Below are 27,138 nucleotides of genomic sequence, written 5' to 3' on the forward strand. Positions count from 1 at the left end.
CTCACTGTGTGCAAATGACATATCAAATCCAAATTAAATGTGTTACATTTGCAATAACATCAATCCCCATAGCTCAACAAAGCATGTGTAATAGCGTTTTTAAAGTCTGAGAACAGTTTTTGTCCCAAATGCATGCAGTTGTGTGATGAAATGGGGCCACTGCTGTATCTGAAAAACATACCAGCAGAACACACTACCTTTTCATATGATCCAAGGAGAACTTAAAGGAAGCAACCAATCAGCACTGTGGTTAAATTAAATAAATTTAAGTAACCACCCATTTAAATGCGTTTTTAAAAGACTAAAATATTAGAAGAAGAAAAAAAAAGCATGTATTTTCTACATGAAGGGAAATACCTGAAATGTTTTGTTTTGGTTTTTTTGTATCCTAATATCAGGGTCATTTCCAAGGATCTATGCCCCAGAACTGCACAAAAGGTATACGTGAAAGCCTCAAATGTCAGAGTGGACAGAGGTGGATAAAAAAACCAAATTAAAAAACAGATTATAAACAAACTATCATCATTTTTTACGCAACTCTGAGGGACCACAGATTAGGATTAAGGCCGACTCATAATAAACTGCATGCAAACTGGCATCAGAGGGAACATGTGTGCCCCAGAAAAAAACACAAATATCCAATTTAGATGCATAAAAAATAAATCAGAGAGATTCAGAAGAGTAGTAAACATTGCCAACATTGCATTACGAGCCGCATTAATAATGGCTGATCTAATGCCAAAACATCACGGTTAGAAGTAAGTATGATTGTTGAGAGAGGAAGATCAAATTTAAATTACTTCTCAGTCTGAGTAAACACAGTAAGAACGTTAAATCTGACATTATAAATAGCAATGATTTCATCGTACATACGGGAAAAATTAAGAAGGAATTCTAAGCCTACAAGGGAATATCCACAAAACAACGTAAGAAGGTATCCGAGGAATTTAGCTGTTCACATGAACACGCTCTGTCTGTCCCTGTTTAGTAACTCTGGAACCTGTCAGCCATTTCATCCCAACTTAGTGAAGGGACCGGAGAAATAAAGTTATCCCACGTGCCATGTGGCAGCAAGGAATTAGATAAGGAAGAGATAACTTAGGCAGGTCCCTGCTGGAGAAGTGAGTGCTGTGTTGAGCACACTCCCCAGCAGACTTAAAAGAATCCATAACATAACCATGGGAAAAAATTCAACCACGAGTTTTATTTGTATTTTCCTATGTGGACACTCATGTGTGTAACAGCAGATGAGCTGACATTGCAGCCGTAAATATAACACAACTGCAGAGTCAGTGAGGAAACAAAGTCCACCGGTAACTGTTTTAACAGTTCCACTGGAAGCTGTAGTCATTTAAGGATTTCGGTTTTCCCAAGATGCAGCATTTTGGTGGTGTCCCAGCCCCTCTTTCCAGGGGTTCCACTCAGCTTCCATGCGTGCCAGCCCTGCAGACCGGAGATGTAAAATTCCTCTCAGAATAAAAAAATTAGTAAACGTTTGGATAAATTGATTATCAGAGTTTTTCTTGAGAAAGAAGAGCTTCTAAGCGTCGATAAAGCAACCCAAGCAAGAGGCCCTCCTGAACCTGCAGCTTGATCCGTGCTGGGAATCCCTTTGGGACACGCTGCTGCAGGCACAGCCGTCCATCAGTGGGGCTCAGACTGCAGGCTCCAGGCAGCAAGCTGGGACACAGCAGCCTTATCTGCTGAACACTCAACACCAGAAGAGTAAAACCCCTCCTGGAAATGCAAAGTTCTCCAAATAAAAAAAACAAAACCCCTACGTGGATAAGGGCCAGCCTGAGGAACAAACGTACGGCGAAGAGGAAGCCCCCGCCAAAGCACTTAAGCATAGTATCACTAGCTTTTAGGAGAAGTAGGCTCTTAAACTTGACGGACACCTTGGAAATGCTCTCCTAAACAAAGCACTAGAGAAAATAAATAGGCATTTAGTCACAGTAATAGAATGCTTACATATACAGTTAGAGGAAAATAAGATTGCGAAGGGTGACGGCATCTGCCCTCCTCATGGCGGTGTCAACTGCACCAACATCCTTCCCACCGGGCACCAGGCACAAAGGAAAACTGCAGAGACTCCCAAGTCCAACTCCATGTGGGAATTCATCTTAGGACATACAGCAGAGCTTTACTAGGAGCTCACGGCACCTACTGGTCCACAGTGTTCCCCTCAGCAAACCACCGTGCTGCCAAAACACACAGAAGCCTCAATAACTGTGGCTTACGCCTTCTGCCCGGTGACGGTCAATGTGCGACCACCACGGTAGAACCATGGCTCCAGATGGGCACGATAGTAAGTGGCACTGGCAACTTAGCGGCAATTAAATGATCAGACATTAGCACTATTCAGGTTTCTCAGAAACTTGGTACTAGTTGTGGGCCTCCCTCTGAGCAGACCACACTGCCCAGGGCCAGGGAGCTTGTGTCCCCCCTCCCGGTCTCTCCCCTGGACAGGCGGGTGGTGGTACCCACACAGCTGCTGTATTCCAGCAGCACGAGGAGAGGATGGAGACATGGAGGTTGCAGCTCCCAATCTCCACAACACTCATCCCAGGAAAAGTCCCGGTCAGCACGATTAGACAGCACTGATGTTCTGAATAGTTTTGTTGTCGGTTCAGCAGTCGCCAACTCCAGCAGCGCCTATTTCTCTCTGCTGACTACAGAGAGAGTACACACAAGAGTCAGGCTTCAGCAGCTCAGATGCAGACGTCTACATATGCGTAGAAGTAAGTGCCTCCCATGTTTCTGGGAATTTTAGGGGAAGCATACGAAAAGGAGAAGGCTATGCTGAGGTCAGGGGCCCCATACTTCAAGGAAGGAAAAGTAGATTGCTACACTCCAAACCTACCTTGAACTGTGAGCTCTGCTACGGGTGCAAGTTCCCCCTGAACGGGTCCCAGACCGCGGCATGATCGAGTCACCTAAAAAGCAAGTGTTCAGCTGAGAGAGGCACCCTCTTCCCCCCTGCTGCTGCATAGATGTCTGTAACACCAGTGATACCTCAATACTCGGAAGCACTGTGCCACCTCTGTGCCTTCGGTGTCACGAAAGATTCAAGGGCTTGTGTCCAGCACTAGATAGCACATAGAGTTTATCAACTTCATCAGCCCAGGCACAAAGGTCACGCTGAGCATAGTGTTTGCAGATATGCAAAGCGGATAAAATCAGCAGACGTCACTTCACCGAAGAGCACGTCTCCCCTGCCATCGGAGACATTCCTCCTCCTAACAAATTTAAGTATGGAGATGCATTCCTTTCTTCAAGTGGAAGGGTTTGTGGCCCTTCTGGCATACCTGATTTGTTTACTTAACGCCACCTCATCAGTTGTCAAACCAGACTGAAGAGCTTCAGCTTGTAGCAGAGCATGCAGTGCCTACGGCTCCGCTCAGCCTGCAGGGCAGGCAGCTCGCCTCCCAGCGTCGCTCCGTGATGCTTCATGAAACCCATCAGCCTTCAGATGGCCACAGGCTCTGCTTAGCGCTATTTGTTGTCAGTGTTATTTACCCACTTTAGCCTCCGGCCCTGTTTACACTACAGGCGAGTAGTGTTTGACACCACTTATCCTTCCCAGAAGATGGTTTGGTGGGTGGCCAAAACGCAACCTCAAGCACAAGAAACGACTCGCCTTCTGCGTTCGGTTGATTAAGGCTGGCTCTGCACCACCACAGCCGTGCCGCAGGACCCCTACGGGCACCCTGAGAGCAGAGGCTCGTGGGTCCTTTAAACTTCAGTCAAACAGCATGAGAAATAATACATCTTGCGCAAATAGTTTCATCTTTTTTAACGAAAATTCTCAAGAAAATGTATTCCAAAATATATTCCAAAAAAATTCCAAAAGACACAGACTATTGTGCCTTTCTTCAGCTCACACCAAACACTGGAAAGAGTGCACTGGATGAACGCGGTCCAGTACGACACCCTCCCTGATCTCAACCCTGGCATCTCTTTGTAAACTGGTAAAAACAAGACTTTCAGGCCTCATTACTTCGCTTGTTGCTAACTGTGTGTTTGACTGGAATTGGTGCAACACATTACAGGTAGGGAAAACCAAAGGGTTAAGTACTTTAATAAGAAAAGGGTATGTCATATCAAGTGCCCGGCTATGAACACACAGTCTCCCCTGGCATGCCGTGTCAGGTCCCAGGGAAAAGACCTCAGTAGAAAGTCCCACTATGTCTTAATCGTGTGCTCAACGTGCTCCTTACTCCAAATCTCTCTCTCGTGTCTGTGCAGAGAGAGTTAAGACTCTTCTGGAACATGGCTCTCATTGTATACAATAATTGCTTCTTACCAGAACAATTATTTTTACAGAATATATTCTATGAAAAAAATAGTTCACTCGGTTCAACTTCAGCCCTGCATTACAGATGCAAATGAAAGCAACACGTATGTGAATTTGTATTTCATCAGCAAACTAACCCTTCACCGACTTTTCATTGCCATTTACTAGCTTGAATTAACATCAATTTAAATGCAGTCAGTTAGATAACAGTTGCTTAAGGAAATGCCAATAACTTTTCTTTTGCTCTGAAATAACATCAAAGATTAAAAAAACCACTTGTTGAATGTGCCCTACGTGTCCTTTGATAAGGGCCTGCCCTGACACAGGCAGTGGACAGACACACACTTAACGCTCACTCTGGAAGCCAAAAGCGAACTGGAATATTTTACTTGCAACAGCCACAGTCACAGTTCAGCTCTGCCGCAAAGCACAGTGGATTTACGTGCACTAAGCTGCAGAGCCAGGAGATGTCTCCAGGGCAGGAGCTTTCGGAAGGGGCAATTTCCTGGTTAGCAAGCTGCAGTTAAAGCATTTATTTTCTTTAAAATCTGTCTTTTTACTTTTTCTTGGTTTATGTTGTTATTAATATTGCCTATTTAAAACAGAGTGCTTCACTAGTTTATAGCAGACAAGGACTACTACGTCTCCAGCAGTAAACACAAAGCAAAAACAAATCAAATACAAACCTACAGGACCAAGGGATGGAGAGTGTGGACAGCCCCCTTGCAAAAAGTCACGGTGAAGTGGTAAATCACCTTCTGAGGATGGTTCAAACAGAGCAAGACAGTCACGTCCACAGATCTTTACTTGAGCCAAAATACGAGTTAGATGAAGCCGCTTGTTCCACCTACCCGGCCACAGCCAAGCCCAGGTCCCAGCCCTGCTCTTCCCAGAGCTGCCCCGTGCCTGCCCCACGCTTCCTAACCCAGAGCTCTGCTGGACCAGTGTTAGTCCCCTCCTTGGGGAGCACCAGCCCTTCCCAATGCACAGCCAAGTCCCTCCTCTTCTCAAGACCTGCTTCTCCGCTCTCTTCTGCTTTGCTCCATACCCTCTGCCTGAAGCCCCTCCTAAATCATCACGCAGAAGCGCAGGTTGCAAGGGAGTCCAAGCCCCCTGCTCCAGCGGGGCCAGCAGCCGCAGGTTGCTCGTGGTCACATCCACCTGGGTTTTGAATGTCTCCGAGGATGGAGACTGCACGGCCTCTCTGGGCAACCTCCTCCCCTGTCTGACCACGCTCAGAGTAAAGAGTGTTTCCTTTCTTTGGACAAAATTTCCTGTGTTTCAGCATGTGCCTGTCGCCTCTTGTCCCGCCACTGGGTCCCACTGGGAATCCAGTCTGTGTATTTAGTCCACCTCAAAGGCTGCAGCTTCTCCTGGCCCAGACTGCACCATTCCTTGCAATCTCCCGATCAAAATACCCTTCCATCTCAGCCAGAGGTCCCTTGGATGAAAATAAGGGGACAGCAATGTGCACAACTTATTTAAATAATGGCACTTAAAGCAGATGTCCCTATAACTTGATTATTTTTGTCGTCCTGTTTCTAAAATCAGAATATCAAGTTTTTTGTACACGCCTTTGGAATTAACCTCAAATTGAAACTCAGCCTTAACAGTTGAATATTCTTCAGGCTTCTGTAATTTGCCTATGACTATTCATGCAAGAAAAGTATTCTGTCCATCACTGCATTTGAGGTAAAAAGAGATATAATAAAGTCAGCAGGTTTTAAGGAGCAGGAAGCCTGGATCTGAAAGCACAACGTAGTGCCTTCTCCTAATGCAGGGCTACTGAAGCAGAAACATACATCTCTGTGAGGAACATTTTATAGTGAAAACTTTAACAAACAATCCACGACTTCTACCAAATTAAGACCCCAATAATGCTAATGATTAGACTGAGCTATGTTGAAGACTGTATAATAAATAGATTTTAATACATTAATAAATACTAGTGGTAAGCCACAGAAAGTATGTCTTTACTTCCCCCCTTTCAGCATCTTTAAAAAAATTAGAAATTGCAATAGTAACAGGACTTTTTTTCAGACCTAATAGTATAGAAGTAACTCTTTCAACTGCAGTCTAAGGAAAAAAAAAACCACGCTGTGATGACATGACTGAACATTTCCATGTCATCAAGCCCAATGAAAGAGATCGTGTCAGGCAGTTCTGAAGCTTCTGCAGATAAAGGAAGATCATTCAAACCTTTGATTTCCCGAATCAAGGACTTTTCCGTAATGTACTTTGGGGTATTGCACAGTAAATGGGCTAGATAGTAGTTCAGAAACAAATAATGGTTTATGTTTTTTTAAAAGTTACCATGCTTTTTATTGTTTCTTGAAAATAATCCATAAATCCGCACTTACTACGGCAATACTGTGGCATAGTTTCATTGCTTCTGCAGGACCCAGCTACAGATTTCTATATTTCTCAGCACCAGAAGTTCACAAAACTATGCCTTTAGAGGCTCTACTAGAGCTGTTTTATGATCCCCTTCAGTCGCACGCAGTTGTGCCCCGGCACTGCTACCCCGCTTTCAGCAGCCACGTGCTCACTGAACCCATGTGAGCCCGTGCTCCTTAAACCCACCTTTCGGTACTCGCTCTCCTGAGCGGCATGTGGGGAACCAGGTCTGGGAATAGACCTGGCCGAGCAGCACACGGGGTAGAGGACACGGCGAGAGCGGCTGCCCACCCGCGGAAAGCTGTTCAAGGGAGCACAGTCACCGCTGACCCGCGGCCACCTCTGCCACCTTTACTGATCCGTGGGATCAGAGGGTTCCCATTCCCTGGGATGCTATTACTGCAGCAAATGTTGTGGTCGTGATCAAGCTCACTAAAAACACAGCCCTTGGTCACCTTTGCACCCCCTACATACCAGACCAGCAGATCTAACATACTGTTCTGCAAACAGGCAGAACTCAGCTTTTGGATAAAAGAAACTTTAGATACCAACAGACTGCATGTATAAAGCTATGCTTTTAAAAAGAGTACAGTTCTTCTGGGAAATAGAAAACATCCTTTTTCATTTCAATGATGGTTGAAGTGATTTCTGAATAAAGTTTGAAAAGAAATGTAAGGTTCTCTAGATTTAAAGGTGCTGCTTAAATGGGAACAGAGTGCGCCATCTCCAATGACAAGAACTAGTCTCAAGGCACGAGGTAGTTCAGGGAAATGAAGCACAGTCCCACAAAGGTGGACCCAATACACTCTCTGAATTCCCACTGCAGAGGGAGAGCTCACCAGGCATCTTTCACTCATTCTCTTTTGCCCTTTAATCTATTTATCTATTTATTTATTGCATAGAGTTTGCTGTCTTCAAGCTGCCAACAGGACCTTAGGAAGGCTTTTGCCCTGTCAAAGTCTCACCTCATTGCTTCTACACTGAAAGAGAAACCGTCTCTCTTTCCACTTCCATCCCACAACTCTCAAGACCTCTTTTCTACAACCTGCACAACTGCTTAGAAAATGTTGACAGCAGAGTGCAGTGAGCCTCCTGGTGCCACCCCTACCTCCAGACCCCTGCCCTGGGTAACAGCTTCCCAAGAGCTCCAGTACAGTTTCTATTTAAAAGCTTCAGACCCTGCCAGAAGGAGCTGGGCTGTCAAATTTCACATTGGTGCCCTCCACACAGTACTCGGATGTGTTTCTGCAGTAGTAAGTATTAGCTCTCCCACGTGGCATGTACCTACCCTTTAAGCAGACACGACTGAAGCCTGAAGCCTTACACAAGTCCTCCTCCTTGTGCTCCTGTTCCTCACCCATTTCTAGTCCAGACACAGCGGCCTTCTGACTGAGACAAGGAACAACCAGTGACCACTCCAGGAATGGGGGACAAGTGCCCACCCTGCCAGGGTCTGGAGATTCCCCATCAACCACCATCACGCACTCTACCCCCAAAAACCCGCTCGCATCATGAGCCTCCTTGCGTGCCTCAGAGCCCAAATCCACTGCCCCGGAGCGGACTTGGCTATCCCAGTTTTTCCAAATCCTTGATTCTTCTTTGGTAGGGAGCTAAAAAAACTACCTGTAATTTGTTCTTATCAAAGCCCACCTTCACAGGACTTAACGGACAGCAAAAGTCTTGTCTGAGAAATAGCAGGCTAACGAAAGCACTATGCAAGAGACTGCCTAGTGTCATCACAGCAGAGCCCTTTCCAGCAAATAGTGAAGAACTCAAGCTGAACATCGCCGGCTTGCTGTGTGGCAGCGATCCACACGACAGACCAGGGTCATTTCCCAGGTCAGCCGAGGGCTTCACTGCTACAGGAATGTAGTTGCATTTGCAACACCGTTTTACCTAAAATCTTTACGAGACTGCAACGGAGAGCTGCGCTTCAAGGCCCAGGCTCTGCTGAAAAGCCAGAGACCCGGCAATCAAAACACATTGCAGAGAAGAGACAGAGTCGGGACAGACTGAGGAGTGAGCACACGAGAAGAATGGCAGGAGGTGGGAGAAGGTTAAGGGAGAAACGTGGCAGGGAGCGTCATCTGTCCCCCTCCGTGCGGTCACGGCCGCCTGAGCCACATCCTGCGACCGAAGAGAGCATCAACAACAAACCTCCTCCCAACCAGCACGGCTGCTGTCAGAGGAATTTTCCCACAGTAAAGATCACGTTCACTGCTCCGTGCCAGGAACAATATTGCATTGTAACGTCCCCGGGATTCCAGCAGATGGAAGAAAAAATGTCCAACCTCAGCCATGAGCAAACTCCGAGAAGCGGCTGCAGTGATGAGAAGCAACGCTCTTTTGGCTGCACCACAGCACGGCAGGTTTTATACGTGTTGACCATATGGCAAAGCACAGTGACGTGAACTCAAGTGAAGAATGGAGACTAGATCTTAATAAACCTTAAAAGGCTAACGACTAAACAACCAAGCTTGACCTTACCTGTAAATTCAAGGGTAAGCTGAAAAAGGACAGAAACCCCCAAGTATTAGATGAAAACAAGTGTCTGAACCTTAAGGGTGTATATGACCAAAAGAAAAAAAGAAAAAAAGAAGAAAAAAAGAAGGAAGAAAAAGAAGAAAAAAGAAACAGAAACACTAAGAAGAAAATGAAGTGCCTTCTTTACTTGTACAATCTCACAGATCTGTCAGTGGGAACATGGTGATGGCCATGGAGACAACACTGCAAGCTTCACTGTTTTAAAAAAACCACAAACAACCGACTAACATTTCAAAATATTTTTTCAGGGTTCTTTATTTAATTTTCCCTAACATGTGGCAAAGCTTATGTTCTCTTAAGAATTAAGACTTTTCTTCTTATCTGTAACAGTCACTGTTATTTTTCTTCCTACACATTTTTCAAGTAATCTTTCTCAGCATTCGTATGAGAACAGGATTTCACAGCCACTCTGTTTTTCTCTCAGTCTGGGACCGTTCTATACTTTCTCACAATACTTACAGCAGGAAAGCAGTAGCCTCCACAGAGAGGAAAGCATAAATTATGCTATGACAGGTTTATAAGACTAATTCTATTAAGTATCTCTCAGTAGCCTCCTATTCACTGTCTTCCTAGGAGAGCAAGGAGGGATTTTTCTGCTGGCAGCCCTTTCAACTGTATCAACGTATTTCATGGAAGTGCACGAATTCCAATGACACTTTTGTCAGAGAAGCCCAGACAGGCTCGCAGCCCAGGAGGAACAAGGAGGACCCCTCAGAGCCCCCTGGTCAGAGCACTGGCCTGGGGCAAGACAGACCAGAGACTTGACCCTATTTAATGACCAGATGCATTCAACCTACCTTTTTTCACCTCCCATCACTGCGAGTCAGGCTTCGATCGAAGCGTCCTCCCCCACAAGACTCTGCTCTGGACAATTCCACTGACTCGGGGCCGGGCAGGGCAGAGATGGGAAGCGGGGTGCCCGTGTCCTGAGATGCAGACGCCAGCACCCGCAGCCCAGCCCAGCCCGACCCACTTCCCTCCCAAAGGTGCCTCGTGTTTTCTTGAATCGCTTCATGGTGTTTTGCTGGGGTGTGCAGAGAGTCCAGAACACCACTCGAAGCTCGCTCCATTTCCGTAGGACCTTTATATGCATCTTAGTTTCATCCTATCTACTGCCACTGGATTTTTATTAAGAAAAAACCCCATCCCAACATATCGCAGACGGAAAGAAATTACGGCCCTGAAAGGAGCAATGCTATCAAAATCAGCTGTATCGTGTGCTCTGCATGTGATGTATTTTTCTCTCAGTCATCCTTTCACGATTGTTTATTGTCCTGTTCTTATTGTCTCAAAAAACACTTCATGCCTTACCTACATGTATTTATTTAAATATTGGTTCAGCTGTGTCACTGAAACTCTAGAAACCCAAGTATCTTTTTCAAAAGTTAATGAGGAACTTTATTCAAGTACCACTGGCTTTCCTAGAAAGTCACATCACTTTTGAAAATAGGATTTAGATGTCTGAGGATGTGTCTTCATTTTGGAGACATTAACCAGTCCAATAGCTCACCTGTACCACTGACCCATACCCACATCATTTGTTACCAAAGTCTCTTATCACTGATATTCAAGTGAATGCTGCAGAGGCCAGAGAGGTCTGTGTGTTCACGCCTGTATAAATCATACAAACTCTAAAGGTCTAGGATTAAAACCAGAGGCTGAAGGATGATGTCCAAAAGCTAGAAAAGCATTTAGTACTAAAGCATCTTCTGCAACACTCACAGAAGAGTTTCATCCTATGTTATGCTTGACATGGAACATACCAAATCATGGCTTTCTACCTTCAGACTAACTCCATTCTCTGTATCACAAACACGGTACACAAAATAACTAAAAGAGAAACATTAAAAAAAAAAAAGGTAAAAGAAAAGTAGAATTAATCTGGTGATAGAGTTCTTGCCACCTTTATCTATCTCCTTTGCCGATTGTATATAGAGAGTTGCACTGACTTTCAGAAATACTGAGAGAGTCTTTTAAGTTTCTCCCTTATGCAAGATGGGCAGCTGGACTTCTCCTTTGGCTCCCCATGAAATGCCTTTTACCCAACCCTTCTGCACTTTTCCTTTTCAGCCCAAGCACAGAGCATCTGACCCCACCTCCCACTTTTTATTGTGAAATTGGAACGTGCCCAACATTTTTTCCTCAGTAGACAATTTATTTTTAAACCCATGGCTAAGAACACAGCATAATATATTTTAAAACAAATGCTCTTAGTCATAATTTCCATGATATTTCAGGCCCTTCACAGGAAATATGATTCAGAAAGGCAACAGAATAAAAACCAACAGTCTTCTATTAGCAAGTGTCCACAGCTCTTCATTTCAAATTTCAGCAATAATAAAAAACTGCAGTAATAAAAACTTGGATAAAGACTGACTCTTTGCAATAGCACTAATCAACAGCTGGAGATCCGTCTGAAGGGTACATGTATTTCAGTGGCACATAATTGGTCAGCTACTGAAACGAACACTTAAATTATGTTGTCCATGTTAGGAGCATGGCAGACCTTCTGGGCCTTCAAATAAGTAAAGTTCAATATTTAATAGGAGATAATATAGGTCTAAAACTAGATTGCCTTTCTCAAACAAATTCTCATTGATCCTAACTGGCCTGTTCTCCTAAGGAATGTTTCCTGTCCCAGATGAGGAGAGAGAAGGTCTCCTATGCCATAATTCCCAGTTACTTCTTAAAAGCACATCATACCTGCATAGAAAGTGAGGTCAAATGCCCGGTACTTCTAAAAAACTAGTTCATTCCTCCTTCTTTTTCCCCACAGCACTGATAAATAAAGGTAAGTGTGTTTTGTGTCAGTGATGAGGAAGGGTAGACGTCAGGTCCAAGTGTCACATTCAAATTTTAAGGTTTTGTAAATTAAGCTTTTATAAATGCCAAGGCCATGGAGCTACTCCACGAGTCTGGACAGGCAAGTTCAGTCACAACCAGGAATTACTCCTTGCTTCCCTGCTTACTGCATTACACTTCTTTGGTACAAAAGTGCTCCCGCCATGTGATGTAAAAGCAGGTGAATCCCTCCACTGCACTTAGGGATCTTGTAGGTAGTAAGATACTGTATTGACTAAATGTATCTTATGGTGTGCAGCTAGGGGAAAAAATAGGAAACACTACTGCAAATAAATTTCCATTAAATTGCTACATTTCTTCTCTCCTTTAGCTGAATTTTTACTCTGGCTTTGCTCACTGTCATGATCTTTTATTTTTATTTTTAGGTTCTTTCTACTGAAACAAGTAGGAATGGGCTGTATGTGAAATAATAAAAGTTATGCGGCTATTTTTCATATGAAATTATTCAAAACCACACGCAACTTAGGTTCAAACCACAAATTCATGACCAAACATGAAAACATACTTTTATTCATCTTGCCATGAACTTCCACCTATAAAAGCCAGTGAGAAATCAGCTATTGACACCACTGTGGGCAGGTCAGACCATTCAGAAAAAAAATGTAACAGGATAATGTCGCCCTGGAATTAAATAAGTTGTGTAAAAAACCAAGTGGTAATCAAAACATACAATGGTTCTGACCTCTATTAAGCATTTTGTCTCAACTCCATTAAAAGGTTAAAGACAGTTATAAATACACAGTTTTCTAAAATTGGCTTAACAGACATGGGCGGAATCATGGACTGTATCTCCTGTCTGAAAGCTGTAGCATTTGCTGCCCTGCTGACACCACGGTTTGCCGAGTGGAAAGAACAGGATTCTCTTACAGAACACACTGCACCTGACAGAAAGTATTTGTAGAAAACAGTATCCATGCCTTTGTCGAGACCTTACACATCCACAGACCAGATCCTGTTTGAGTACATGCTGTACTCAGAGGAGGAGAGGACATTTATCTCCATGGCGATGGAGCTCCCAAGGATATCTACCTTCCACAGTGGTATTAACAGGACATTAAATAAAAAAAGCAATTGTAGCTCCACAGTTATTTTTACAATTAGATTCCCTCAGAAAACCCATCTGTCATCACTAATGAGCAGGCTCTCACCTCATATTCCCAGCAGAGTCCAGCGGTCTCAGCCCCATGCCTCAAGACGCAGCCTCCTGGAGCCCCCAGGTATTTAAGGCAGATGTCTCCCAGAGAAGGGGTATGGACGTGCCACTGCCCTACTTGTACTTACATGGAACAATCTATCCAAAGAAACTGGATAAGCAAAACAAGGTTGCTAGTCACAAATGTCTTACCTTGAAAAACAACATAAATCCAACACACCCTACCAGTCGGACCTTATCCCATCCTAAAGCTCTGGGTTTACCCAAACCCCAAATCCCAACAGTCCTTCTTGCCTCTTCTGACTCTTGTCCATTAGAGTAAAAGGCCTCTAGTCCTATGGGATCTCATTTCTTCACAGTCATTTCTCTTGCCATCCATGCAGTTCACAGAGCAGAAATCCATATGGACTCGCGAGGGTGGTTGGTTTCTGCCTAATTGCACAGGGAGACTTTCTAAAGTCGGGGGTCTTGCTGGCAGAAAATTACTGCCACAGTTGTATAGAAATGCTGTTCAGACCGTACCTTGCTGTGCCAGAAATTCTCCTCTGGCCCTGACGGTCCATGTAGTATCACATCTGTGCTGAGATAGAAATGCTGTGAACCAGAACACAAGTTACAACTATCAATGGTTTTCATACACCAGAAAGGAATTCATAACTTTATATGGGGATATTTCATACATGGTTACAAACATGCCTAAAAGCTTCTGAGCTTCTCACTTACTAGTAAATAAAGAACAAAGTAACATTGATTCCTTAAGGTTCTGTTTCTGGTTAACGCTGAAGATGAAAAACTGCTAACAAACCAACAGCAGAAAGAAGACAAATATCTGATAAAAATCTTTTAACCTAAAATAGAGCCCTATGTACTGATTTGAGATTGCAGGATTTTTCAAACATGTCTACTGTTTGGAAATCTCTTCCAAGATTATGGACTCTTCCAAGTCTATAAAAGAAGTAGCAAATAGGTCTTTAATCTTGGCTTTAGAGAAAATGGAAAAATTCATGAAATGTCTACATCATACAAATTAAACAGTCAAAACCACAACACACAGTCAAGATCTTATTACGGCTGAAACATTCCTGTGTATGACTTTACAATGTCAAACTTTTAACACCCACAATTATCTGTAATTTCCCAACACTGTAAAACACTTTGGCACGTTGTTGTAAAGATTTTCCACAGAGGCTGATTTCAGGATCATAGAACCATGGAATGGTTTGGGTTGGAGGGGACCTCTAAAGATCATCTAGTCCAAACCCCCTGCCATGGGCAGACATCTTTCACTAGACCAGGGTGCTCAAAGCCCCGTCCAACCTGACCTGGAGCACTTCCAATGATGGGACATCCACAACTTCTTGGGCAACCTATTCCAGTGCCTCACCACCCTCATTGTAAAAAATGTCTTCCTTTCGTCCAATCTAAACCCACCCTCTTTCAATTTAAAACCACTGCCCCTTGTCCTGTCACTACAGGCCTTGGTAAAAAGTCTGTCCCCGCCTTTCTTTTAAGCTCCTTTACATATTGGAAGGCCACAATAAGGTCTCCCCAGAGCCTTCTCTTCTCCAGGGTGAACAATCCCAACCTTCTCAGCTTTTCTTCATAGGAGTGGTGTCCTGGCCCCAGGATGAGAGATCAGAAGTGACACCCCAACACACACACACATCGTGTTTAACGGTCAGACACCAGAAGGAGATTCATGTCCATCTCCCAGGTGTCAGACTCATAACGGGCACACAGAGGAAGGTGCCACATGGTACACAGAGGAGAGAAAACAGTGAGTCTCTTGGAGGGCAAAGATATGGCCCACAGCATCAAACCACCAGTTTGCTCATGTTCAGCTACATCAGTCACTTCATCTCAATGACCTTCTTGTCTGCCACATGCTAACCCTCTCCTCAATTCATAAATCTTGACAAACCTACGTAAAAAGACGGATGATTTTCAAGCGGTGTAAATAAACTGTACAACTAATTTAGTCCATGGAAGTAAATGGATTCAGGACAGCTAAAGAAGCAGTGACCAGATTTAGGTTTTTTTGCCTGGCAAGCTCTCCTTAAGCTCAACTAACCACCTCGCTACTTCATCAAACTTTGCAGCCTTTGCCTAGCAATTTGGAAAAGGAAGACATTAAATTCCTCAGACTTTGCTTTCAATGACTTGAAATTGGCTTTGCGACAACCCATGGTTATTCTCAAGCATCTGCCAGCTTGGCCTCACTCTCCCATTGACAGTGATGCTGGGTTACCTCTCGCTCATGCCCGAGGACACCTATTCGCATCCAGCTTCCAGCGCTCCCCAGGTTGCCCAAGGAGCATCAGATGGAAAGGTTTGCCCAAGGCTTCAACCACCTACAGAGCTCCAGAGGAACCTCCAAAGCATGACAAACTAAATCTGACAGCATTTTTAGTAAATAATGTTTTCCATTAGCTACAAGCGCTATAAAATTAAAGCTTCTGGTCAGTTAATGCCCTTCTGTTTCCATTTACGGTTAAGAATGCAAGAACTTGACCGTAATTTCTTTCCCAAACTCTCCTCAGCCTGTTCCAATTTTGGGACAGAATTCAGTCTAGTCAAAAATATTTTTAAACAATGTGGTTTATTTATAATTGGAAAAGTGATCTTAGTAATTATCAAAATTACTAGAAGTTACTAAATTTAAAACACAACGACTGCATTTTCTTCTCTCCCCACACAGAGCAACAGATTGATCAGAAAATCTGAGCGCTGCTGTACATGGCTCAACAGAATCCCCTCCCTCCGTGAATAGCTGCAGCCAGAGCCAGAAAAAAAAAACCCACCCAAAAAGCAAAAAATCCTGAACCAGCCAAACAAATGCAATGTTAGAAATGGCAAAGAATATGAAATAAATAATCTCTTATGTATTGTATTTCACCCATACTTTTTAAGTACTACCACCCTATCCAAAAAAGATTACTGTAGAGGGAGATGTAGCAGTGGCAATAAAAATTGTAAGATTAAAAAATCAGTATTGTTTAGGTCATGTAAGAATTAAAGGAGAAGAGATACTGTCAGTGTATGTATAATAAAAAAGCAGAATTGCAAAAAAGCAGCCATTCAATAAAATAAGGGACAAATTGAGAACTGGACAAGAAAACAGACTTTCACTAGACACATAATCTACTTGCAACGGTCATTACAAAAAGATGATGCTGAAGTCAAGAACTAGCAAAACTCAAAGTTGGAATTAAAATAAGACTATCCAGAAGAGTAACAAAAGGAAGCCAAGCAGCAAACTCACATGTGAAAGTAAATCAGAGATGAAGAAAGAGAGGCAGATTACAATTGGCATCTGCTCATTAAGAGTTACTCTACATTGTCAGCTGCATCTGCATCTCATATTACTTACTCTCAAGAAAAAATATACACCACCAAAAAAAATAAATCAGTCCCCACCTCCCCCAAAACAGCACTAGAAATGCCCTGAGTGACTCCATCATGGAGGTTTCTATGTTCTGCATAGTTTCTGGAGCACGGCTTGCTAGCACACCCAAACCCCCCTATGCTGCTCAAAAATATCAAGAACACATTAAAACCCCTGCTCTACAGATAACAGGAAACTGTCTGATGATTTCCAGACTAACCTGAAGAAGCTTTCAACATACATTACATTGTGTTTGAACAGGAGACTGTCTTGTCTTCCCAAGTTAGCTCCGCAACCTCTCACGCTTACTCCAGCTATGTGACACTCTGCAAAAGCAAAAGCAAGACTAAAGCTGTGGTCTGACAGGTATTTCTGGCTGCAGGGCAGGCATTAAGTGATTTTTCACTGCAAATGGCTGTCATCACCGCTCTCCCTAACTGGGGTAACCCCCAAAGCTCTGCTGGCATAACAGCACAGCAGCCATCTACACGTCAGCCACGCCTGAGGGATGGAGGTCACAACCAGAACCAAGCAAAACCACTGTACAGAAAAAGTCTTTGAGCTAATGGAGATGACTTCGTCTTGCCACATCTGTCCAGACGTATACCTGCTTTTGCAGCGCAAGTCAGGTGGGCAACAGTGCTGAGGCGTTTCCCACAGGAGGCTTCAAGTGCATTGGCTTTCATGCTGACTGAAATCTAACCATGATTCAGTTGGTTTTTAGTCTCCGTACTCCCAGGTCAGGGCTATATAACAGCCAGGGATTCATTTGCCTTTGGAGTGAAAATGTCAAGATTTTGCCTCCACTAAGATTTTACAGCAGTACTGCAAATGGGTGTTAATTATACCACAGGAGGGAGAAAGAGAGAAAAATCACTGTTTTGGTAATGAAGACACTCCTTCTTGGTAATCTCTGGATGCCAGTCTTCATTTTATTAAGCTTCATTTCCCATTCTCCCATGCAACACACTGAATTCATGCGTCTGACCACTGGAAATGAACTTTCATGGCAATTAAACCCCATCCCTCCTGCCTATTTATTTTCAATCAAAGGACCTTTCCCAGGAAAGCAGACAGCCCAGTTCCAAGCATGAGTAGAGGAAATTAAAATAAATGCTAGCAAAGATGCAATACTTTTTATGTTATCTGTGATGGCTCCTCGAGGGTATCACAGAGGATGCAAGTACGGAAAGGAAAGCTTTTATGTTCTCACCCTCCCCACACAGCTAAATGTTAAAAGCTTTTCACCTAAATTTGCTTTTAAAATTGTAAAAAGAAAGTGACACATGGATTTTGAATTCTTTCCGCATCACGGTCCGTGTTCTTCCAGGTGCTGCAAATTTGGGAAGGGGCTGTAGTGACATGGCTGAAGCAAGAAAAAAGTAAATTCAAACACAATTGGAAGAAAAGAGTGTGAGAAAGTTATCACTCATTTAAGATCTGAAGAACAAATGAGAACTTGACACTCAAATGATACTGGATAACACTTGAGAAATAAATCAATAAATCAGGCATTATTTGCCTTTTCCTTTACATATGAACAACGTTTTTTTAATGAAAAATACCCAGTAAGCTCCACACATATTTCATGTTCATTTATTATCACGGTTAAACCATGCCACTTTTATGTTCTCAGCTTCAGATGTTACAAAACAATTGGACAAATTTAGCTGTTAAAAGTATTTCCATAGGAAACTACGTAACATATAAACTTCTTTTAATTCTTCTGACCTTGCCATTGTTGTTCGGCATTAGAAGATGTGGTAAGCTAAGGAAGGGCTGACGACTTGGCTATCAAGGCAGCTACTCTTTAAAAGTCTGCCCTTCCAATTATTTTATACCATGTTAAATGCAAGAGAGGACAAGGCTGAAATACATATTATGCAAAGAGATGTAGGAGATGACTCACCGGAACAGAACACCTATCCCTATACCCTTGACAATCAATGTAAGTTCCTGGTAGCCATACAAATTTGTTTTCTTATATTCTCTCTTTGAAATCTCTCTAAAAATCTTAGTTAAGCTGCTGCCTTAATAGACACTAGCAAATATTTTTGTTCCATTTATGAATATCTGTCATAAAACCACATCACAGCTGAGACTGCTCTTACCAAAATACTTTACAGACAAAAATTTTAAGTACATAAATCACTTCTACCTAGTATGCCTCATTATAAGTCTCCTTAGCTGAAGTCGTGGTTCACTTACAACAAGCCACACACCCAAAAATCAACTTAATAACCACAAAGCAGATGGGGACCTAGTATTACAAAAACTGAGACCACTCAGCACTTGGCAGCCTACTCTAAATCATACCTGCAATGCTATTTTTCATCTTTTACCACTTACTTACATTTATCTTTGGTCTATCTGGATAGATCACATGAAGGTGGGAGCTAGCATTTAATACGCAGCCACATAAAGACTAGTTATCTGAGCCCCAATCTAGCTGAAACTCCCCAAAAAAGCCCATGGATAAAATCCCAATGAAGCAGATGTGCACCATTCCACAGTCCCCTGATGTTGACGAGTCTTGTTTTAACTGTCTGAGCAGCTGCAAACACCTACGTACTTGTATTTTTAAACGATGCTATTGTGCATACACAAAATATCAATGGCAGTCCAGAGAAAGAACATAAAGCAGCTGGAGAACAAACTGAATGAACAGAACTAGAGCTCAGTTGATTTGGTTTATAAAATAAAAATGATTTGTAAAAGAACAACCTGCTACATGATTCTTTTAATAAGGCACCAAAGGAAAGCAATGACTTCTTTCCTGACAAATCCCCGATAAAAAATGTCAAATGCTAAAAATGAGCGATATACATATTCTTCTTTTATAAAGATGATATTGAATCAAAATGGGAATTTTTTAAAACTTGCATCAGTGTCAGGTTAGTTACAGGTTACAAGCGCCTGAATGGATCAGCCGTACTGAGGGGTGGGGGGAGAAAAAAAAATAACCACCATCTTTAATTTGTTTGTATATTTACAAAACCACCAACAAAAAATATGTCTGAATGTATATACAAATGCTCAGACAGATGATACATAATATCTATCTAATAACAACCAGGGAGGAGACAAACCTTCAGGAAATGAAGCTAATTTTGCTGTTTGTACAGAATAAGCCAGCCAGAGTCATAGAATCATAGAATCATTTAGATTGGAAAAGACCTTTAAGATCATTGAGTCCAACTGTTAACCTAGCACTGCCACCACTAAACCACGTCCCTAAGCACCACATCCACACGTCTTTTAAATACCTCCGGGGATGGTGACTCCACCACTTCCCTGGGCAGCCTGTTCCAGTGCTCGACAACCCTTTTGGTGAAGAAATTTTTCCTAATATCCAATCTAAACCTCCCCTGGCACTCCTCACAAGACTTGTGCTCCAGACCCTTCACCACCTTCGTTGCTCTTCTCTGGACACGCTCCAGCACCTCAGCGTCTTTTCAGCAGCGAGGAGCCCAAAACTGAACACAGGACTCGAGGTGCGGCCTCACCAGTGCCCAGTACAGGAGGACAACCACCTCCCTGCTCCTGCTGGCCACACTATTTCTGACACAGGCCAGGATGCTAGTGGCCACCTGGGCATGCAGCCGTCTCATATTCAGCCGGCTGTTGACCAGCACACCCAGGTCCTTTTCCACCCAGCAGCTTTCCAGCCACTCTTCCCCAAGCCTGTAGCGCTCCATGGGGTTGCTGTGACCCAAGTGCAGGATCCGGCACTTGGCCTTGTTGAACCTCATATGACTGGCCTCGGCCCATCGATCCAGCCTGACCAGATGCCTCTGTAGAGCCTCCCTACCCTCAAGCAGATCAACGCTCCCGCACAATTTCATGTCATCTGCAAACCTACTGAGGGTACACTCAATCCCCTCATCCAGATCATTAATGAAGATATTAAAGAGAACTGGCCCCAGTACTGAGCCCTGGGGAACACCACTTGTGACTGGCCACCAACTGGATTTAACTCCACTCACCACCACTCTTTGGGCCTGGCCATCCGGCCTGGTTTTTTCCCAGTGAAGCGTACACCCGTCCAAGCCATAGCAGCCAGTTTCTCCAGGAGAATGCTGTGGGTAACGGTGTCAAAGGCTTTACTGAAGTCTAGGTAGGTAACATCCACAGCTTTTCCCTCATCCACTGAGCAGGTCACCTTGTCGTAGAAGGAGATCAGGTTAGTCAAGCAGGACCTGCCCTTCCTTAGCCCACACGTCAGGCTCATGTCAGACTCAATGGGCTCCACAAGAGAGCACCCCGAGCCGTGGTCCAGGGAAGGGCTGTACGCGCAGAGGTGCTCTGCACCAGCCTTCAAAGATGGCCTTCTGCTGCGGGTCAGGCTGTACCCCAGGGGGGCAGCCGGCAGCTCTGGCCGGGGATTGCTCACCTCCCACCGCCCGACCCGCTCTGCCGCACAGCGCAGGCGGTACTCGGTGTTCGGGGGCAGCTCCTCGACCGCTGCGGGCTGCCACCCAACGCTGCAGGACAAACTAGCGTGAGTTTTCCAGTGCCTTAAAAATGACTTGAAGTCTGTAAAAATGCTTTGTGGCCTTAACCGTTGAGGCAGCGGGTTGAGCAAAGGCAGGCAGCCTGGTACCAGTCACCTCCTCAGCACTTCAACGTCAATTGTCCTCACTGTCTCAAAGCCCAGAGTCTGCAGGAGCGTTGGCACACAGATGCAGCACCCATCACCACAACTGTTTCAGTCTCTCAGTCTAGCTCATCTTGCGGTAATCGTTCCAGGAAGACAAATGCGAGACAACTTAAGTCAACAATCAGTCTTCTAGTCCTGCATTTTCCATTTTTTGTCCTACTTAAAATAATCTGGCTTTATGGCAGACACCATTGTTCCTTCAGTTTACTGTAGCCCAGGACCTGGGTCTCACAAACCTCATCTTTCAGCTGAACTTTTAAAAGCAATCTAGAGGACCACCTCGCAAGAAGACTTCTGAAGGTCAAGGGTGGGACTTGACTTTGCCTTATGACTACGTCAGTTGTAGGATGGCCCTACAACTGTATTTCTTACCAATCACATGACTATGTTCAACTCAATACTTCCCCTCTGCGGAAAAATGCAATATACTGACAGTTAAGGGTTTCTGCTTGTATATGAAGGGGCTCCATCACATTCACAAGTTTGCTGCATGGGGCTGCATCTGCGTGTGCATGCGCCCGCTGTCGGAAACAGGTAACAACCCTGCGTTAGGTCTCTGACACACAATCAGACCTAAGCTTTTTTCAAACTACTCTCTTTATCCCTGGATGCCTCCTGTGTCTTTAACAGGATGCCCTCTAGTGCGTAAACCGTACATGGACTTTTCCACTTCTGCCCACATTACTGCATATCAAATGCAAAATCTGTTTAAGGCAGCCTTAGGCAAGGCATGATGCAGGGCCCAGCTCAAGCACTAAGGAAAGGACTTGAAGGGAACTAGCAAAGACAAGGGGGAAAAAATACCTACAAACCAAGACCACAGAACAAAAGCCTAATCTTACTGTTTCCATCTGAATAGCAACCACTAGGAAATGGAAGTGACTCAAATGCAAGTGCATTGGCTTCTACTTAGTTTTCTGCATGATAAACATCTGCTAAATAGAACCTATAATTTTATCCCCTTCATAAACTAATTTAATGAATCCCTTCTACTAAACTTAAACTGTAACACGCCAAACAGTAATGTTAACAGTCTCTGTAAATACATATGCAGTTTATTTTGTTCACTATAAATTAAGAACAGAATCCAAACTTCAGACGGTTCCCATCTACTGCCATGCAGTGTTGGTGATCCCCCACAGGGGACCCATATTTTAAGAACAATGTTGAGGACCCGAGTCAGCCAACGTTCATCTTGCTGAACTAAGGCATTCACAGAAAGCAAACACCGTAACCAAATTTGTTTGAACTGGTGTGTATTTTTCGTTTATTTTATGGTGTTCTCGCATCTCTCATTAATATTAACTTTTATTCCAAACTGACAGCGTAACTTCCTGCAAAAGCAACGGCTATGATGCACAGTACTGAATTATACTCAACTAAAAGGATACTGTGGCATTGTAGATGCACATAATATACTGTATATCAGATATTTAATGCTTTTCTTTCAGTTAGCAAAGCACTTTCTGGTTTATTACTATACTACAGTATAATTACTAACTATAACTGTGCTTATTATAAAAAGTATAAGTACATGTTAATAAGTAAACTAATGGCTGACTAAAGCATCTAGGTGATGAAATACCACGGGTCCTTCTGAAAACATTGCCCTGTAGATTTAATTCCGGTCTGCATGTTTAAAATACATATCCCAAGTAAACTAAAGCTATAAACTGGAACAGAGAAGATACTTTTAATACCGATTTATTTTCACCTTAAAGACCAAAGGCAGATACAAATCTAAGGAGGGAGGCGGAATGGAAGAGGACAAAGCCCTTACTTAAAAGGCAGGCTCAGGTGCGGCTGGTGAGGGCACAGGTATACGGCACTGCTTCCCTATACAAATAAAAATACATCCAGAGATCGGCAGAGCCCATCCTGCACAAGGCACATCGCTACCGGCTCCGTCATCGCACGGGGTTTCTGATCCTCCCGCGAGGAGAAGCTCCTGAAGGACAAGCCCGGGACCCCCCCGGCCGCAGCCGGCAGTGCCTGTCACCCGAGGGCCTGCGAGGGGATGTCGGCTCCCCCCGGCACCACCAGCCCCTTCGCTCCTAAAACAAAGGCGTTTCTGAGAAAAGGCTTCGTAAAATCTCGTTGCCCCCGGCATCCTTCTCCCTTACACGCTTCTCTGTCACATTAGATTAGAAAAGGAAAAGAAACGTGAACTTAAACAAGCGAGATTTTGGTTGGCAGGCCTTTCGTTATTCATTTACTGTTTATTATTGATTTTTGTGCCCGTGCAGAAGGATCACGTGCGTGCGCGTCGGAAAGAGGACGACTGCAATTTACAGAGGGCTGTGTACGTCAGGGAGCTCAACAGCCTGAGAAGCTCTCTGCGGATTCTCTCTGTGCCTGGTTTTTGGATTGTTGGGGTTTTTTGCAAACTAAGAAAGTCCGCAGCGTTCACCCTGGGCTAAACCACAAACTCCTCCGTGTAGCTCTAAGGGTCCGCTGCGAAGATGCAAAGGGGCCATAACCCGGGGTGGAAGATCTGAGTTCTTGGGTGATCCCCAGCGTGGCAGCTGCCCTCCCGATGAACCAAGCTGGGTCAGCATTTACAGCTCCTGAGCCGCCGTACAATAACCGACTGGCAGCTGGTCTCGTTTGCACCAACAAACAAAATGGCCCCTGACAGCCCTGCAGGAAAGCGGCGGTGCACAAACCCACGCATTTCTGCCTTCCAGCAAGAGGAACTCCACCGTATCTAGGGAAGAACGGATTTGTAATGAAGATATTACGGGATATTTATATCAATCCTGTATTACTAGCTCACCTAAGGAAAGCAGCAAACGATGCTGACTAGTCCTGCACATCGCTGAGTCTGCACCCCAATTGACAGAGCATTTGTAGAGCTGTGTATTTACAGACCTAGACCCTCAAACACAAGGGGGACAGTACCGATTCATTATTCAGAAACCTAAATAAAACCAACTGCCTAATAAGGATGTTGTTCCATCATCAGTCAGTGCTAGCTTGAATGTGGCCTGCAGAAAAATTGGGAATTTTAGTTCTACCTGAGTTTTAGAAGGCAGCAAAATAGTACTTGAAGCACCCAAAATTTTCAGCTGAGCGATCTACTAATTACTGGGTTTAGCTCATATCGTGTAGAATTCATCATATTGTCAGAATCCTTACAATGTCCTGTAAAACTGAAAATTTATCTTGCAAATTCAAGAGCTTAAAAATATGTGTGGGAAGGTAACTGATTAAAACTCTTTAAACATAAAAGCACCTGAGAAGCTTCACAGTTTAGGTTTAGACAAGTCAGCCTTTTTTAACACATAATACTAACTAAATATCTTTATTTAATGCTGTCTAACCTGCACGGCTATCAGTTCTCAGTTTCTTGATACCTGTGATGTTCCAAACACAAGAAACAAGCGAATGTGCAGACTTATTTCAGATTGCTGGGGGGTGCTTGGGAGTCATTCACGCTAAATAGCCTCTTCTACCAGGACCTAATGTCAAAAAACTCTCGGGGCAACGCAGTCATTTCATTAGAGTCAGCAGGAGCTTTGCCGACTGCTTCAAGGAGGCCAGAACTGCAACACAGACTTTCTAAAAATAATTGTGGGAAGTTAAATTCCATTCCTACCTCACAGATGCCAATCTATCAGCTAAGGCTTTAAAATAAAGCAACATCAGCCCTATACAAGTAACACCCACAAGACCTGGGCTGTTCAAAGATTCCCTCCTGCTTTGGTGAGGACAAAAGGCACACAAATAAAATTGGATCTGCTAAAAGTCAGCCTGAGTTATATCTTAAGAGTTGTATAAAAACACTTAATATATATCAAAATAAACCCAGCAGATTAGTAAGATTACTTCCAACAAAATAAATAATGAGACAGTAATGTGAGAAATAGGATACAGTAGTACCCAACACAAAGCGAATACTTATTTCACTTTTGAAAGGGAACGAAACTGTTGAATGTGGAGGGAAAAAAAGAATAAAAGTAAGTGCAAGAAAAGAGATATTGTGACAGGAGAAAGAGAGACATAATTCAAAGAGCTTAACACATTCAAGACATGGCTGAGTGCAAGATGAAGGGTATATACATAAATCATCTTACCGAAAGAAGTGGCATTTGAAAAAATCAAGCCCAGCATCAAGACAGTTTTAATGAACTGATGAAAGTCCCCAAACTATGCCAGAATACCTCATATTTCGACATTTAATAGGCACACCCAAGCCACTGCACTACTGACAAAGCAGTACTATGTGAAACTTCAGAACTTTAAAGATAACAATAAATTAAGCAATGCAGGTAAATGAAAAATTGGATAAAATGCAAAATAAATAAATCGTGACAGACCAACCAGATGTGTCTCTTTATTAAAAATAGCCAGTTTTCTAGCCACGAAAAATGAGTAGCCCTAAACTGTCTGGATTTCAGTAAAGTACTTGACAGTGTCATAAGAAGTTAGTTAAAACAGGAGACATGGGGAGGAGAGAGAGGAACTGGCAGAGATGGAGAAACCTGGAGCTTGCCTGGGAGCGCTGGGCTATGAGGAGAGCCCATGGAGCTGTCGGCTGAACCTTACCGAATATTTTCATTACCGAAACCAGAAGGGTACAGAAGGCGGCTGGTATGAGGTGCCAGAGAAGCCAGATCAAAGTTAACGGTGCAAAGGGCAAGGGACCACCAAGGGCTTCTGCTCGCAGCTGGTCAGCCGGCGTGACAGGTCCACACCTCCCCTATGACCACATACTGCTACGATCACCAAGGAGATCCTGACACAAAAAAGGCAATTTTAACCATAGGACTACACAGCAAAGTATTTCCAGTGGAAGGCGAGAAAGATTAATTAACGCTGTATAAGGCAGTTAAGGAAGCCTCACCTTGGCGTATGACATACAACGCTGGTTACCCCACGATGAAACAGATAGAAAACTGAAAGAGTTGAGTATTATTAGGATGATCAAGGACATCCAGCCGTTCTAGGAAGGCAGGCTACGACAGCCTAACTGACTCAGCCTCACACGGGGAGGACAAGGAGGGAAAATCCCGTGTGAGTGCACTGGGAGCCAGTCCTCATGGCAGCGGTGCAGTTTCTGAAGGCGAAGGAGGGAGCTGTCACGAGCGCAAACGCGTGCAAGCCAGCCACGAACACTTCTGGGCTGGAGTAAGAGCAAGGTCTCTAACCATCGGAGTTACCGAGTTCCGGAAAAATCTTTCGGTGCAGTGCTTTACGGGAAGATGATGTAAAAGATGACTGAGGACTGGAGTCAGGGACCCAGAGGACCCCGTCCACCTCTCCAGTCCCACACAACCCAGCTCCTACCTACTCCTCACAGGAGGCACGGGAGCTACACCAGGACGCCAAGGGTGAAAACGCTGGCTCCCGCGGAGCCGCTGACAAAACGCCCTCAGCTCTAACACAGGCAAAATCCTCGCTCGCCAGGTCTAGGGAAATCCTGCATCCCAAGCATCTTCAGAAGTCCTGGAGCTAACGAGAGCTCCTCGTGGCTTGTGTTCCCCTGAAGACGACACAGCTTTTGGGGCTGCTGCTAAAACAGCTGTCATCAGCGCTTTTAAACCATGGACTCTCGACACGGATTTCTGGAGGGAAACCCAGGTCAGGAATATGTAGGACGATATTTACTGCTAAGGAGATTCTCCTATGCTTGTATCACTCCTCCTTTGCCCTGACCCAACGAGCTGGACAGACGGACACAGGGACCAGAAGGCACTTCTATACCACCCGGCGCAACACAGTACAGGAACCTACTCGGAACATTCAGACAAACCCATAAGGTGAAGCGCTACCGAGGAGACACTTCTGGCCCCCAAAAGCAGTAGGTCTGCATCGGTACGGCCCTGCACGAGACGTCC

At 44.1% G+C, this 27,138-nt stretch overlaps 1 protein-coding gene across 6 annotated transcripts in view; it reads right to left on the bottom strand.

The window, feature by feature from the left end:
- ST7 (suppression of tumorigenicity 7) overlaps window positions 1-27,138 on the bottom strand; it is a 154,637-nt gene that overhangs the window by 117,671 nt on the left and 9,828 nt on the right. Inside the window, exon 1 of one of the 6 annotated variants that reach the window (XM_049813830.1) lies at window positions 2,864-2,936. The exons of 4 other annotated variants lie outside the window; for them this stretch is intronic. In XM_049813830.1, coding sequence (XP_049669787.1) covers window positions 2,864-2,925 — 62 coding nt within the window. In that variant the 5' untranslated portion in view covers window positions 2,926-2,936. Of the gene's footprint in view, window positions 1-2,863; window positions 2,937-27,138 lie in introns of those variants that run through there. One more of the 6 variants, XM_049813829.1, reaches the window with a different exon arrangement.

Source organism: Accipiter gentilis, chromosome 11, assembly GCF_929443795.1.
Source record: "Accipiter gentilis chromosome 11, bAccGen1.1, whole genome shotgun sequence".
Taxonomy (NCBI): Eukaryota; Metazoa; Chordata; class Aves; order Accipitriformes; family Accipitridae; genus Astur; species Astur gentilis.